The sequence below is a fragment of the Rhinopithecus roxellana genome, chromosome 19, assembly GCF_007565055.1.
Source record: "Rhinopithecus roxellana isolate Shanxi Qingling chromosome 19, ASM756505v1, whole genome shotgun sequence".
Lineage (NCBI taxonomy): Eukaryota > Metazoa > Chordata > Mammalia > Primates > Cercopithecidae > Rhinopithecus > Rhinopithecus roxellana.
Window position 1 is genome coordinate 15,894,854 of NC_044567.1, and position 15,588 is coordinate 15,910,441.

General features: G+C 41.1%; 1 protein-coding gene across 2 annotated transcripts; it reads right to left on the reverse strand.

Moving 5' to 3' along the window:
• Positions 1 to 646: 646 nt before the first annotated feature.
• KRT28 (keratin 28) lies at positions 647 to 8,725 on the reverse strand. 2 transcript variants are annotated; one of them, XM_010388522.1, is made up of 8 exons: positions 8,210 to 8,725; positions 7,684 to 7,766; positions 7,003 to 7,159; positions 5,892 to 6,053; positions 5,687 to 5,812; positions 2,284 to 2,501; positions 1,605 to 1,660; positions 647 to 1,020 (listed from the first exon to the last, which is right to left on the reverse strand). In XM_010388522.1, the coding sequence occupies exons 1-8, from the start codon at positions 8,723 to 8,725 to the stop codon at positions 878 to 880; spliced, it is 1,461 nt and encodes a 486-aa protein (XP_010386824.1). In that variant the 3' UTR covers positions 647 to 877. The 2 variants fall into 2 exon arrangements, with proteins under 2 accessions (XP_010386824.1, XP_030779700.1); XM_030923840.1 differs by having other exon boundaries at positions 7,684 to 7,724; positions 8,210 to 8,695.
• Between the last annotated feature and the right edge of the window lie 6,863 nt (positions 8,726 to 15,588).

Below are 15,588 nucleotides of genomic sequence, written 5' to 3' on the forward strand. Positions count from 1 at the left end.
ATGTTTGAGAACAGGTGTTGGTGGGTTAAATTTGGCCTGCCATGTGTTTTTGTACAGACTGTGAGCTAGGAATGGTTTTACATTTTTAAATGGTTGAAAAAAGTTAAGAATAATATTCCATGACAGCTAAAAATATTTACAGTTCAAATTTCAGCATCAATAAATTAAGTTTTATTGGAACACCGTCATGTTCATTCATTCATTTATTGTCTATGGCTGAGGTTTGTAGTTGAAATAGAGACTGTACGGCCTGCCATGCCTAAAATATTTACTATCTGAGTCTTCACAAAAAAAGCTTCTGATCCCTGTTCTAGGAAAAGTGTCACTGACACAAGCCATATTGCTGTGGAGTTTTCTGGAGATTATCCTGTTTAGACGAGGAATGATATCCTGGGTATTGTGAAAAGAAGAGTTTGAGAGAGGCTCTTGGTAAAATACCGGGAATGCGTCATCTAGTGGTGAGGCTTTTCAGTCACAGGAGAATTTCTGAATTTTTTGATTATTTGCCCACATAGACATGGTGTGATTTAAAGATTATGCCTAGTGATTCAAATGCCATGTGGTGGTATTGACTATTATTTAAAACAACAGTGAAAGGCAATTAAAATATATTCCACAAATGTTTCTCTATGAATTAGACAGAGAAAAAAAATCACAAATAATTATTTATTAGTCATCAGTGAATGGAAATGAGTGCACATCAACTTTTTTATTTATTGGAAACAAACACCCAACATCCTGTAAAACTAAGAAAACAGATATTTTTGCTAAGTAACTTATCTTTAAAAGTAAAAAGTGTGTATATTCTCTCTGATATTTAGAATAACACAATTGTATAGGATCCTTTCCCAAATTATTCTTTTATCTAAAATGACAGCTAGAAAGGAACCCTTTGTTCTGTCTTGCCGTTGGTCATTTTAGATGTCTTTTCTTCAATGGAGTGAATCCTTGATGAAAGAACTTTACCACGTTGATCTATCTCTTCAACCACTGTCTTTACCAGTGTGGTTTTGGATAAATCTAGAAATAAAACATAAGAATACATATATTCAACCAAAAAGATTACGTGACAATTCCACTGCTAGTTCAATATAATATATTATGCGTATTTTTGATTGAGGGAGTAAGTGTATATTTATAATAATAGCTTGGGATAGTTTTAGCCACTTAATACTTCCCATTCAGAACAGTTTAGTTAAAATTACTTAAATATTGACTACGGTTGTAGTGTATGACTGCCATTAACGTAAAAGTATTGCTCTGATAGAAATAGAACTAGAGGGCTGGTGTGGAGGCTCACGCCTGTAATCCTAGCACTTTGGGAGGCCGAGGTGGGCAGATCACTTGAGGTCAGGAGTTTGAGACCAGCCTGGCCAACATGGTGAAACTCTGTCTCTATTAAAAATATAAAAAACTAGCCGGGCATGGTGGTGGGTGCTTGTAATCCCAGCTGCTCAGGAGGCTGAGGCAGGAGAATCACTTGAACCCAGGAGGTGGAGGTTGCAGTGAGCTGAGTTTGCACCATTGCCCTCCAGCCTGGGCAACAGAGCGAGACTCTTTCTCAAAAAAAAAAAAAAAAAAAAAGTAGAACTAGATTTTATTACCTTTAGATGAATTCCCAGAGCTTCCTGATCCAAAGCCCTTTGATTTGGAGCATGAACTGTAAAAGAAATATAATTTATTCTTTTATATTTCTGCTTACTATCAGTTAAGAAATATTCATTGACTCAATGAACTCAAGTGAAATTTGTATGCCAAAAACAGGTCTTAGTTTTCTATAGAGGAAACTCTTAAGATTTTTATGAGTAGGAGTTGAAAGTAATTAAATGTTATCTAAAGAGAGAGTTTAAATAAATCTTATTTCCATCTGATTTTTTTTTTACACCCAAAAATTTAAAACTTAAGAACATACATACATATATATGGATCCAGGTGGTTTGTTCAGAGTACATTTATTTCAGGGCAGCAGTTATATTAGGTATGCACTGAAAGAAGGATAAAGCCTGCTTGTGAGAGTTGGAGAGAATCTTTAGACCCACAGTGATTAACATGGACAACAGATGGAAATGGCTACAGGAACAGTTCCAGTCATCTAAGGCAGAGGAGAACACTGTGATGTACAAGATTTGGAAGATGACTCTCTTCCGAAAAAGCAAGAGATGGACATGCTTTTCTGCAGTGGGAATGAAAAAGAAAGGGCTTGGAAGTATGGAAGGCTAATGGGCAGCCCATGTTTGTAGCTTAAAAGAAGTAAAAACTGGATTTTCAAATGACTTTACTTACTTTCCGTCTCCATCTATCAGGCGGCAGTAGGTCTCAATTTCTTTTTCCAAGTGGACCTTAACGTCGAGAAGATGCTCATACTCCAGCTTCTGGCCCTCGGTCTCGGTTCTGACCTGGTGCAGCTGCTCCTCCAGGGCCCCGATCTGAGCCTGGATCTGTGCCAGCTGCGCACAGTAGTTGCTCTCAGTCTCCGTCAAGGAGCACTCCAGGGAGTGTTTCTGAGGATATCAAAGAAGCCATGGCAAGGGATGAAAACACTCTGAGGACCAGTAGAACAGTGTTTCTCAGTAACCAGCAGGATTGCTTCCTAGGCAGTAGTGGAAATTCGTGAGGCATGTCACAATCAAATGGGAAAGAAAGGAGGCTGGCATTTATGAAGTGAGGGCCAGGCATGATGGACTTGGGATCCCAATGTGGGATAAATAGCCCTTTTCCCACAAGACTTTTGATGTTCCACTGGACATAGGTGACATATAGGTTATATTCCTACTAAAACTGACTGATATATTAAAGCGCCTTTTAAGGATAGCAGAATAGAAAATCGGTGTGGGAAAACTTGTATTTTGAAATTATATATTTATTTCTGAGTTACCTGTTGTTTCCGTGTTACTCGGCTACTGTCCCCGCAGATCCAACCCGCCAGTGTTCCAGGGCCTTTTGTGCTACTGGTTTTTTTTTTTTTTCTAATCCATCTTTGATTTTCTGGTCTCTATCAAAGGTCTTTTATTAAGGTACTTGAGATTGAATGAGTGCCTTAACAGATGTGAGATTTCAAGGCAAGAGCTATATCTCATAACACAATACAGGCCATTATTTCGACACTACTCTTATGAATATCATACTTCCTCTGCTACTTCTACAGTCTGTAATTTGTCTTGGCATCTGCTCCCTACTTTAATGAATGTAATTTTCCTCTTTCCTTTATTATAGATAAATATGTCTGGGCAATTATTACTTCTCTTGATATTAGTCATTATCCCAGTGTCCACCCCAACTTGCACTCTTTCATTTCCCTTTTCTTGTGTGGTTGAAAATGAAAGATTTATTAAGAGAAGATGCAAGGCTCTGCCTCTTTCATTACATTTTCTAGAGTAGTTGGGCCCATGTATTTACCTAGTAAATTCATTTTATCTTAAAATACTTGCTTTTTTATTGCATTTATGGTATTATACTTCAAAAAATAAATTTGTGTATTTCTAAATCTATTACCTAGTGACTTCATTCTAGCATTGCAAAGAGGGAATTACACAATATTTGTCATCATAGGCAGACATTGGATCTAATGGGGCTGAGAACCTAACACTGACTTAGAGCTACTGACTTAGGCAAACAGGTGTGTTACATGGAGGGTGCTGGGCTCTCCAGGAGGACCTAAGTGGAAGGAGATCAGGATGGTAATGGGGAGAGTGAGGCATCAGGTAGCAAGACTCCAGTGAGGTGTGTGCTCGGCAGTTCAAAACTTTAATTTCCCTGGTAATGCGTCCTCCTAGGGTATTCCTTTTTATGATTGCTAATACACTCATAAGTCAGAGGGGACAGCATCTCTACTTCACAGTCTTCCACTGTGAAGGCTGGCTTGTCAAAGAGGGAGGAGAACAGGATGAACTTGAAAGTTTGTACATCACAGGAAGCAAACATGTGAACATTTATGTATTTAGACAACTCCCAACTTGCCAATGACTTGTGTTCTAGCTCTAGGAGATTGAGCTTAGAATTCATCATAAGACAGGCCGGGCGCGGTGGCTCAAGCCTGTAATCCCAGCACTTTGGGAGGCCGAGACGGGTGGATCACAAGGTCAGAAGATCGAGACCATCCTGGCTAACACGGTGAAACCCCGTCTCTACTAAAAAATACAAAAAACTAGCCGGGCGAGGTGGCAGGCGCCTGTAGTCCCAGCTACTCGGGAGGCTGAGGCAGGAGAATGGCGTAAACCCGGGAGGTGGAGCTTGCAGTGAGCTGAGATCCAGCCACTGCACTCCAGCCTGGGCGACAGAGCGAGACTCTGTCTCAAAAAAAAAAAAAAAAAAAAAAAAAGAATTCATCATAAGACAACAGAGCCTCAGGGATGCAAGTTAAGTACCATGCTCCTATTATTCTAGAATTCAGTAGTGTCCTGTGTTAAGTGGGCTTTTTGTGTGTGGATTATCCTATGAGCCCAAATTATAGTACCACTGGCTGCACAGACTCTACTCTATAACATCCTTGTTTCTATGTGAAAATGCTCACAATTCTGGTCTGGGGACTCGAAAATGTATTTCCATCAACGTAGCTCAGAAATAGAGGGAGGATTCACTCACACAGCTCCTGCAGCAGGAACAGAGTCCTCCGGGATCTAGTTCAGGAAGGAAGGGAAATGGAGAAGAAAGGAAGGTTCCAGGAGTCCACAGTGGCAGGGGGTCTCGGGTACCCGCTAGCAGCAGTGATGAGGGAGAGGAGAAGAGGGCCATCCTGGTTAAGTTAGGGACCAGGCAGCGTAAAAACAAGTCTCCCGTCTCAATTCGACATGGGGAGAAAGCACACACCTTTAGAGGGCAGCTAAATCCAAAGAATCTCCCAATGTTTTGAGTCATCTTTTCCTTCTTGGCTCACTGCACTCACTTGGGTAATAGCTGCTCTCTTCTTTGTGTTACAGCCTGGTGTCCTCAGGGGGCATGAAACCTCTTATGACGAAGGGAGTCCTTAGGCCACATACATGCCGTAATTCTCAAAGTCAAGCCTTTTGAGCACTGCCAGCTCACACTCTAGAAGGGAAGCCATTTTTAATCCTGGCTGACTTTAATCCATTTTGACTCCATGCTGATGTTTGAAGTAAGCCAGGAGCTGGTGGTATGTGCCCAAATGGCTGAAGGCCTGACTCCCAGGTGTGCCCTCCAGGATCTGACCTCCACCCTGGACTCTGTGGCGATGAAGAGCCTGACAGTGCCCATGTGGCATTCAGGTGTGTACCCTCTCTTTCTCTGCCTGGCGAAACCACATGTGGCTTCTAATATGGCTTCATCAGTATCAGGAGATGCTGGTGTGATACTAGCTCCCCGCCCTGTGTGGCACTAGCCTCACGCCCCTGATCATAGACCTGTGGCTAATTTTCAGATGGAGCAATACTGCTACTGTTTGTTCTGCAGGCTTAAACTGAATTACCCTGAGAAAGGATCTATGTGAAATGTCTATTTTCATGAAATGAACACTAAGCATCAGTCAGGAAGGAAACCCCCAGTGATGTCAAGGAGGAAGAAAAAGCTCTATTTTGAGGGTCTACGGATCTGTTTTTCCTGCTCTCCTCCACTCTCTGCTAAGTATTTGCAAGCAAAGGTGTAATAGAAAAAAGAGGGAAGGGCAGAGGGAGGTGCTTCTCGGAGCCTTTCTAGAATCACAGGATCCAGGCTGACCTTCGCTGTCACCTACCGTGGCCATTAGGGACTGCAGCTGGATCTCCAGGGTCTGCAGGGTGCGCCTCATCTCGGTGAGCTGGCTCCGGGCGGAGGTGGTTGCGCCTGCGTCGTGGGAGATCTGCTGCTGCAGCGAGGCGCTCTGCAGGGCCGGGCAAAAGGGTCACACGGAGTCCCCACCCGCCCGAGAGGTGTGGGCTGGGGGACGGGGCCCACCTCACCTTCTCGTTGAACCAGGCCTCCGCGTCCTTGCGATTCTGCTCTGCAAGGGCTTCGTACTCTGCTCGCATGTTGTTCAACAAAACCGTGAGGTCTACCCCGGGGGCCGCGTTCATCTCCACGTTCACGTTGCCCCCAGCGGCGCACTGCAAGGCCTTCATCTCCTGGAGGGAAGCAAGAGTGTGGCTTTAGGGGCATTGCAGGTTCACATTCTGTCTGAGAAGTTTTCAAACGTGTTACTTTATGTCTCAAAGTTTGTGGTCAGGTGTATAATTTATGGCACACAATTTTTTAATTGACATATTCCGTCCATATTCATGCCAATCATCTATTTAATTAGTGAGCTGTTGGCTGGGCGCGGTGGTTCACTCCTGTAATCCCAGCACTTTGGGAGGCTGAGGCCGGCGGATCACTTGAAGTCAAGAGTCCAGACCAGCCTGGCTAACATGGCGAAAACCCTTCTCTACTACAAATACAAAAATTAGCCAGGCGTGATGGTGCGCGCCTGTAGTCCCAGCTACTCCAGAGGCTGAGGCAGCAGAATGGCTTGAACCTGGCAGGTGGAGGTTACAGTGAGCCGAGATTGCGCCGCTGCACTCCAGCCTGGCGACAGAGTGTGACTCTGTCTCAAAACAAAAGAAAACAAACAACAAAAAAAATTAGGGACCTGTTGATTAAAATCACCACCATCACCAAAAGCAGTCATAGCACCCCAAGAGAAGTTAGTTATTCTTTTAAACGAGAAAGGGATTTAAAGACCAGAGAGTTACTCAACATATGGTTACTGACTAAATGTCAGGTTGATGGGAATAGAACAGTGGAAAAAATCCTGAAATCCTGGCCGTCATAGGCATTCATCCTAGGGATGACAGCTGTCATCTATTGAATGATTACTATATGCCAGGCACTGTTCTGAGCATGTGACATGTATCAACTCATTGAAGCCTTTTAACATCCCCTCGTAGTAGGTAGTATTCTTAGACTAATCTGTCTATATCTGTTGGCAAAGTTTAACAATTAACTTGAATTACTATTGCGATTTTTAACCCCCAACCCCTGCTCAGTTTAAAATGTACAGAATTGTGATTGGACTACAGGTAAAACTTCTCCTACCTCTTCATGGTTCTTCTTGAGATATGTCATCTCCTCACTCAGAGACTCATATTGCAGCTCCTGGTCAGTCCTGCAGAGTGTCAGCTCATCCAGGACTCGCCGTAATCCGTTGATGTCAGCCTCTACGTTTTGGTGAAGGGTGAGCTCATTTTCATACCTTGGGGGGCATTTAAATGAATTTCAGTGCCAGTAAGACTACCTCAAGAAACAGAAATATTCAATCCCAATTGCTTTAAACTGAAAATTAGAAATTGAGTTAGGACTCTAAATAGTATAAAAATATATGAAGAAAACCCTCCTCTATTACCCCCACCCACTTCTGTACTGGATAATTGGCTGTTATTTCATCACACAAATTCCAATAGCATAACCTAGTTAAATAAAAATACACCATTTTGGAATTTTATTTTAGTTAATGTTTTTCCTTAGTTGACTAATGATTTACTGAGCATCGACTTTGTGCTTGACAGTATTCTAGGCAGGCAGAGAAATATATTGATATTTTGTTCCAGGAATATAATAACTATGTATAAGTTGATTGTAACATTATAATACAAATCCTTTGCTTTCTTTTATCTTTTAGTTGATAGTTCATTCTACTTGGGATGAAACTGAAATTTTATTTAACGAATTAAATAAATAGAAACCTTTTTCTAGAGCAGGATTTTTTCTGTCACTTACTTTAGCCTGAAATCGTCAGCAGCCAGTCTGGCATTATCAATCTGCAGAATGACATTAGCATTAGTAGTAGTGGAGGAGATAATCTAGAATAAACCAAAACAGAGAACACAACAAGTAAGTATGCTTTTATGTAATTCATTATTTCAGGAAATGAAAAAGGCACTCAAGGTTTTGCATAAAAATCTCACCTCCTTATGTAATAATCAAAATGTTTCAAATGTAACTTTTAAAAATTAAAGACATGGTTTTATTTATTCTCCTGTATTCACCTAACTTTAGAACTACAATACTTTTTTATCCGTATGTCTATGAATGTACTTCAACATAAACAATGGAACTAATAACATTTTAACTACATTAAAACTCATGAATCAAAGGGCCCATTTTTGAATAACAGGAAGAATTGTTTAAATAAATAAATACAAGTTACAGATAACAGTCACAAAACATTTCTTATTGTATATCTTTTGCTAAGTATTTCTTAGTTTTAAATACTTGGGATAGTTCCAAATCTGTGATTTCTCACCTTATTCTTAAGATCCTCAATTGTTAGGTGATATCTGCTATAGTCATGATCAAGTCCACGGCAAGATCCGGGTCCGTATTTTTCATACCAACCCTTGATTTTTCTCTCTAATTCAGCATTTGCCTCCTCCAGAGCTCGCACGTTATCCAGGTAGGATGCCAAGCGGTCATTAAGATTTTGCATGGTCACCTTCTCATTTCCAGAGAGGAGTCCCCCTTCGCTTCCAGCAAAGCCAACACAAGCAACATTTCCAAGGGCACCACCAGCGTGGCTCCCACCAGGAACGCTGCCCAAGCCCCCTCCCAAGGCACAGGAAAATTCACTTCCAGCAACAGAGCTGCCACATGCACTGCTGCCTGCAAAGCCTGCACCTCCATTGGGTGGTCTGACAGATCCAGCTCCAGACCTTAAGCAAACATGCCTGGATCCATTAGAAAATCGGAGAGACATGGTGTTTTGAGAAATGTTCACCTTGTCTGTGTGAAACTGTAACGTCGCGGGAGAACAAAATATCATGCACTGATGATTTCTTTGGGCTTTTATATACAACTATTGGGGCGTTCCTATTTGAGTTATATATGCCAAAAGAAAAATGGCATCACTTAGATTAGCATAAAATTATGTATAATTGAGTGATTTTAAAAATAATTAATGTCTAACATCCCTAGGTGTTGCTTTGGGCTATTTGTTATCTTAAATATAATAGGGTCTGTTCTATATTAAGTTTATTAATTTAACTTCTAATTTTGAGTGAGTAATCCTTTACTTTCATCTAGACCCTAGGCATGTACTATCATTATCTGGCGCCAGGTGTTATCAAAGTTTTTATAAAGTTAAGTAAGATTATGATAGAGTTCTGTGAGATACAGTAGGGTCTCACTTACCACTGAGGGGTATAAAGGACTGCTAACTACAGAAACAAATATTCTACCCCACCAGAAAAAAATGTGTTATTTAGAAAACAGAGACTAGTGACATCTCTGTTCCTACCATGATTGTAACATTTATTTATTATCTTGGACAATGACACAAATATTGACCTATTATTTTGTTAAAAATAGCATGGTTATGATGTCTGGTGCTCTATGCTAATTGCTAAAATGAAAGACATAGTGCTAACTAAATGCAGAAATGAAAAATGCATGATTACCATCTTTAAGAAATCTATTGTCAGATTCAGACAGGGGCTGGCTCATGGTTAGCCTTCTGTGCTGGTCTAAAGAGTTTGTAATGAATCCTAAGTAAAAAGCAAAGGGCAACATGATCATGTTGAAATGAAACAAGGTGGACAATTACAAGGTTGGAACAATGGTCCAGGTGAGAAGAATGAAGGCAGTGGGGATGCAGAGAAAATGGCTTTGAGAGCATATGGTAATATGATTGAATTTGGAGAGTAGGGAATAAGGCAGAATTGGGGATAACTCTTAGGTAATTAATTTTAGATTCTGGGAATTCATAATATTCACTGAGATGGGGAATAGAGGAGGAGGAAGACACTGAGTTTAGGTTTGGACCAACTGGACTTGAGGGGTTGCTAGAATGTTGCAGATGAAGGTGGCTGATAGAAAGAATGACCATTTAGAATATGTACACTGAACTGGAAAAATACTTGACTAGCAATGAGTAAAAGAAAATTGGAGGTCCAGCTCTCATTCATAATGACGTTCAACTGCATGTTTGGAAGTAATCCTGGTGCAGGAATAGAAAGGATGATGATCAGACTGATGTGGGTTTTGGGATTTGAAGACACGTCCAGAAGAAGGAAACAGTGGCAAAGAAGTTTCTGGTGTTCTTGAGAAAATGGTTGAGGCGATTAACTGTATGATCATATAGCAAGAAGAAAGTAAAATCAGAGGGACAGATGGACTGAAGAAAAGGGCAGAGGGTGAGTCATTGGGCATCCTTATGAGGTCATGGAGCAGGCGGAGTGTGAGGGGGAGATTGATAAAGGTGAAGGATGACAGGCTAAAGTTGGATAGTGGAAACCAGAATTTAGAATTTTAAAGTAGGCACAACTCCAGGTGTCACCAAAGTCCAGAGAGTAGTCATGGGACTGGACCAACAGTCACTGGAACAAGAAGTCAGAAGTGGATTGGACCTGAAAGGCAAGAGAGTAGGAGGTCAGGAACTATCTGTCTATGACGTTAAATGGACCATCTGTAAAGGCATGAACTTTCATGATGGCAGGAGACGAGAGGGAAGTGGGCTGTGAGCCAGTGTCAAGGTTTTTGGACAATGAGGCGGAGGGGAGTGTGTGTAGTGAGGGGTCGTTGAACGGCATGTGCCTCAAAAGAGGAGTCTTAGCATAAGAATTAAGTGGCACAAAGCTAGATGTGGCATTGGGGATCTAGAGAACACAGACTCTGCCTTGAAGTCCTTATGTTAGGTGTGTGGAAGTGGGAGCAGAAGAGTAGATGGAGGTGAAGAAGGAGGATGGAGAGGGGATGAGAGGAAAAGACGTGGGAGAAAATGAGAGGAAGGAGAGAGAGATGGGAATGCAGATGGAGGATGAAGGATACGTTGCTGATAGAAAAAGTTGTTAGGACAATTCACCAGAAAGTGGTTAATGCTATTAAAAAATCATTTCAATTGAACTATTTTTCAGAGAGGTCTGCAGAAAATGTTCATGTAATGGTCAAAGTATGGATAAAAAGAGTTTCCACCTCATAAACCTGTTGAAAAACTAAATGAGATTATGCTTAGTGCAGTGGCTGGCAAATGGAAAACTGTCAATGAATGGCAGCCATTATTATTACTGTTGTTGTTGCTCCTTACTGGGTGTGTGAGTGTGGAGGGCTGGGATATCAGGCTGGAAGAGAAAGAGAGGTGAACAAGGAGAGGCCTCCTTCCTCTTGAGGCCATGGTGGGGATGAAGAGGGTTGGCAGGGCAGGAAAAAGGAGGGACAAGGGGTAGGAGGCACTTGGTTGGACGTGACTGGTTTTGAGTTCACTTGGTTGGATTTGACTGGGTTCAGGGAGTGACGACAAGTATAAAATAGTTTTGCCACCAGAATAGTCAGGGGTAGTCTCCTGGAAGTGCCTTGGCCTCAGCTGTCTGGAGCCTAATTAGCTGGTGCTGAGGGCGGCTTGTGTGTGGCCTCTAAGATGCATTTTCTGGACAAAGTTGTAGGATATTTTTAGAGTTGCAAAGAGCCTTAGACATCAATTCAGCCCCTTATTTGGCAGTTGAGGGCAACTGAGACTCAGAAATGTTGAACAATTTGCTCAGAGTCATGAGGGATAGGCCAAGTGAAAACCTGGCATATGTTCAAGTTGACCTTGGTATTCTGGCACCGTGAACATATTTAGACATAAATAATTACTCTATGATGCATGCTCATACAAATACTTTATAGTTGCCATTTGTAGTCTATTTTTTTAAACATTGGCAACCTCTTTAATATCTGGAGACTAGATATTACAAAATTAGGACTCATTTGTCCAGTATGTACACAATATTCACAGTATAGCAAAGTTAAATAAAATGCACATAACATATAGGGAAATATATAAGCTGAAATTTTCTAGTACACACCATCCATAGTCTTAACATGCATGAGTTGTAAAATGATTCTAATTGAATTGTTGAGATTTAAATATAACAAATTAGAATATCAAAATGTATAAAGAATTGTAAATCTCTCATTTATCACTAAACTCCAAATAATAATTAGACAAGTCATTGGTGTAATGTGTCTGCATCCTTTATAAGTAAATAAAATGTTTCCAAAGGCCATTTTACAACAAGAAAATAAACAACAATGTATTGCGTACTTGAAAATTGCTAAGAGAGTAGATTTTAAGTGTTTTCACCACAAAAAAATGATACAGATATGGGGTAATGCATGTGTTAATTACTTTGAGCCATTCCACAATGTACACATTTTTTGTCTTTTTAAAAAACTTTTCTTCATCAAAAGAAAGCTGGGTTTTTTTTCTTTAAAAATGTATACATATTTTAAAACATCATGCTGGGGTTTTTTGTTTTCTTTAAAAAGTACACATATTTTAAAACATGTTGTACAACATAAATATATACAATTTTATTTTGTTAATCTAAAAAACAAATGAAAACAACAAAAAGAAAACATGACAAACTATTTCTTTAAAAAGTATATGCTTAAATAAGTGGATTCTCCTTTTCAGCCAGCATCTGTCATTAGGACCCTGGCCATCCCACGTTGCCAGCCACACTCACCCCATCTCCTTCCACCAGGGGGCAGGGCTCGTCTACATATGGATCTCACCCCACGGGGCGGAACCTCCTCTCCAGCCTGGGTCACTGCTGTCCTCAGGTGGAAACGATTAAACCTCTGCAAACAAGCAGCTTCAGCATTTATTTTTGTGAAGTTACAGAGTGTGATTAGTACAAAGACATGATGGCCTTACATTGATATGCTGCTTTACAGCGTCCAAAGGGATTTCTTGTATATGATCTCATTTGAACCTTACAATGAAGCTGGGAATTAGGAAGAGAGAGGTTTCCTTTCCCTGTTTTAAAGATAAGGAAACAGAGGAACAGTTCAAAGATACACTGTGTGAAACTGGATGGACAAGGCCCAGAACGCGCCTTGCATCTCAGTGCAGTGGTCCTTTCAGTACATAAAATTATCTTAAGGTCAGGGAGAGAAATGAAAACCAAACAATGCAAAGTCTGTCTTTAATGTCTTTGTCTTCTTACAAATTCTTTGCAGAATTTTGAATTAATAGCAAAATAAAATTTTGGCCACAGTTCTGCTATCAGGTGTCATTCATTCACTCATTTGTTCAGTCAAGAAATATTTAATGAGTACCTATTTTTTAAAACGTTTATTTTAGGTTCAGGGATACATGTGCAGGTTTGTTATATAGGTAAACTTGTATCACAGGTGTTTGCTGTGCAGATTATTTTGTCACCCAGGTTCTAAGCCTAGTGCCCAATACTTTTTTTTTTTTGGATCCAATGAACACCTATTATGTGCCAGGCATTGCATTAGTGGCAGGTCGTACCAAGGGGAAGAAAATAGATGCCTTCTCAACTCTCATGGAACTTATTGTTTATTGGGGAGTTGAGCTTTAAGCAAATAAGCATAAAATTATAAATCGTGTTAAAAATTAAGGAAGGAAGGAACATGAAGCTATTAGGTGAGGACCTAATTTAGATTAAGGCAATCCTTTTGAAGAAATGACATTAAGCTGATGAAAAAGAGATTGCTAGGCAAGGGGGCGGGGGGTGGGCGAAGAGGCATTCTGGGAGGGGAATAAAATACAAATCATTTTTTTTTCTTTTAGCTTGAGAAGGGAAGGGTATGGTGCCATCAAGGAACTGGAAGAAAACCAGTATTGCTGGTGGTGAGTGTGCAGGGAAACAGGACTGCAGAGGGCAGCCCATGAAGAGATTTATTGGACCAGGCTAGGGATTTTGAATTTGAACCCAAGCATAAAAGGAAGCCATTGAGAAGTTTAAGTAGAGGAGTGATGGAGAATGGATGGGAGGGGAGTGAGAGTGTGTGTGGGGAAACCATTACAAAGCCAGTTGCAGTAATTCAGATGAGCCAGGGTAGTTAAGATAGAAGTGGATGGAATTGGGATAATTTTGGAGAATGTCTTTATTGCACCTGGTACTAAATAGCTGTGGTAAGGATGGGGAGGACAGAAAGAGAGAATAATTAAAGATGATTCTTGAGACAGGCAAAATAATGCCCCTACCAAAGATGTCCACGTCCTAACCCCCAGAACCTGTGAATACATTATCTTCCATGGCAAAAGAAACATTACAGATGTGATTAAATTACAGATGTTAAGATGGGGAGACTATCCTGGATTATCTGGGTGGACCCAATATAATCATAAGTGTCCTTAGAAGGAATAAGGAGTGTCAGAATCAGAAAAGGCAATGGGACAATGGAAGCAGAAACAGAGATTGGAAGATGCTACGCTGCTGGCTTTGAAGATGAAGGATGGGGCCATGAGCCATGCATGTGGCTTCTAGAAGCTAGAAAAGGCAAAGAAATGGATTGTTTCCAAATGGTGAGTGATGGTGCTAGCATTTGCAGCTGTGGTTTTTTCACTGTGTTGTGCTGTCTTCTGGGATTATGTCATCAACCATCAATACCCTACTACCGAAGGTGATCAGAAATAAAGATTCTGGGCTGGGTCATATGGCTTATGCCTGTAATCCCAGCACTTTGGGAGGCTGAGGTGAGTGGATCACTTGAGGTCAGGAGTTTGAGACTAGCCTGGCCAGCATGGCAAAACCCCGTCTTTACCAAAACTACAAAAATTAGTTGGGGGTGGTCACGTGTACCTGTAATCCCAGCTACTCGAGAAGCTGAGGCCGAACCCGGGAGTTGGAGGTTGTGGTGTGCCAAGATCATGCCACTACACTCCAGCCTGGGCAATAGAGTGAGACTATCATCTCAAAAAACAAACAACAAAAAATTAGCGAGGCATGGTGGCATGCATCTGTGGTGTCATTTGGGAGATGAGACAGGAGGATTTCTTGAGCACAGAAGGTAGAGGCTGCAGTGAGCCATGGCAACAGAGTGAGACTTTATCTCAAAAACAAACAACAATAACAACAAAGAAATAGAGATTCTGTAGAGATATTATATGGATCACAGTTTTGAAGTTGGGTACCTCAGTGTAGCATTTGTAACTATGCCCTCAGTTGTTCTATAGTGCGTTTCCCAACCGTTAAAAATACTTAATTTCTACTATCCATCAAGACTCAGTTCAAGAGCCACATCTTCTAGCAAACCTTCTCTGACATTCCATTCTGATTTGGATGCCATGGTGCCTTGTCCATGGTCCTTAGCCCCCGACATGTTCATTTACTATGGCATGTATCACAGGGAATAGCTGTGTCTTAACTTATTATCTCCATGGCCTAGCACATTGTCTGCCTCAATGATGTTTGTTGAATGAATGAATGAATGTATTTCTACCACTGAATTAAAGTCTCAGGGACTCCAAATCCCTACCTTTCTTCTGGTAATGTCCCGGGGATGATTGTTCTGAAAAGGGCTGGTGCACCAAGCCCTTGATGTAGTTCAGCTGCTTCATCCGTTGTTGGACACAGCTGTTTCTGCTACATCATTCCTCTGCTCTGTTCATGGTGGAGAGGGTTTTCTTTGCATCAGCATTTGCAGCTGTTATGAAGCTCCCATAGGTTACTGTTTATTTCAGTCCTTCTCTTGGTCCCTGAGAAAGAGGGGAACAAATAGCCCCAGTGAGTGAATTGGAAGGCATTTGAGTGACACTACCCAGATTTGCACTTAGAAATGTCCTCACTGGTTATGATCCAGTGTCTCAAGCCCCTAAATTACCTGCTGTTGGGGAAGTTGCTATTATTGGGGCCAGTCTTTAACCGAGTTTAGGTATTTACCATAAAGGAAGTT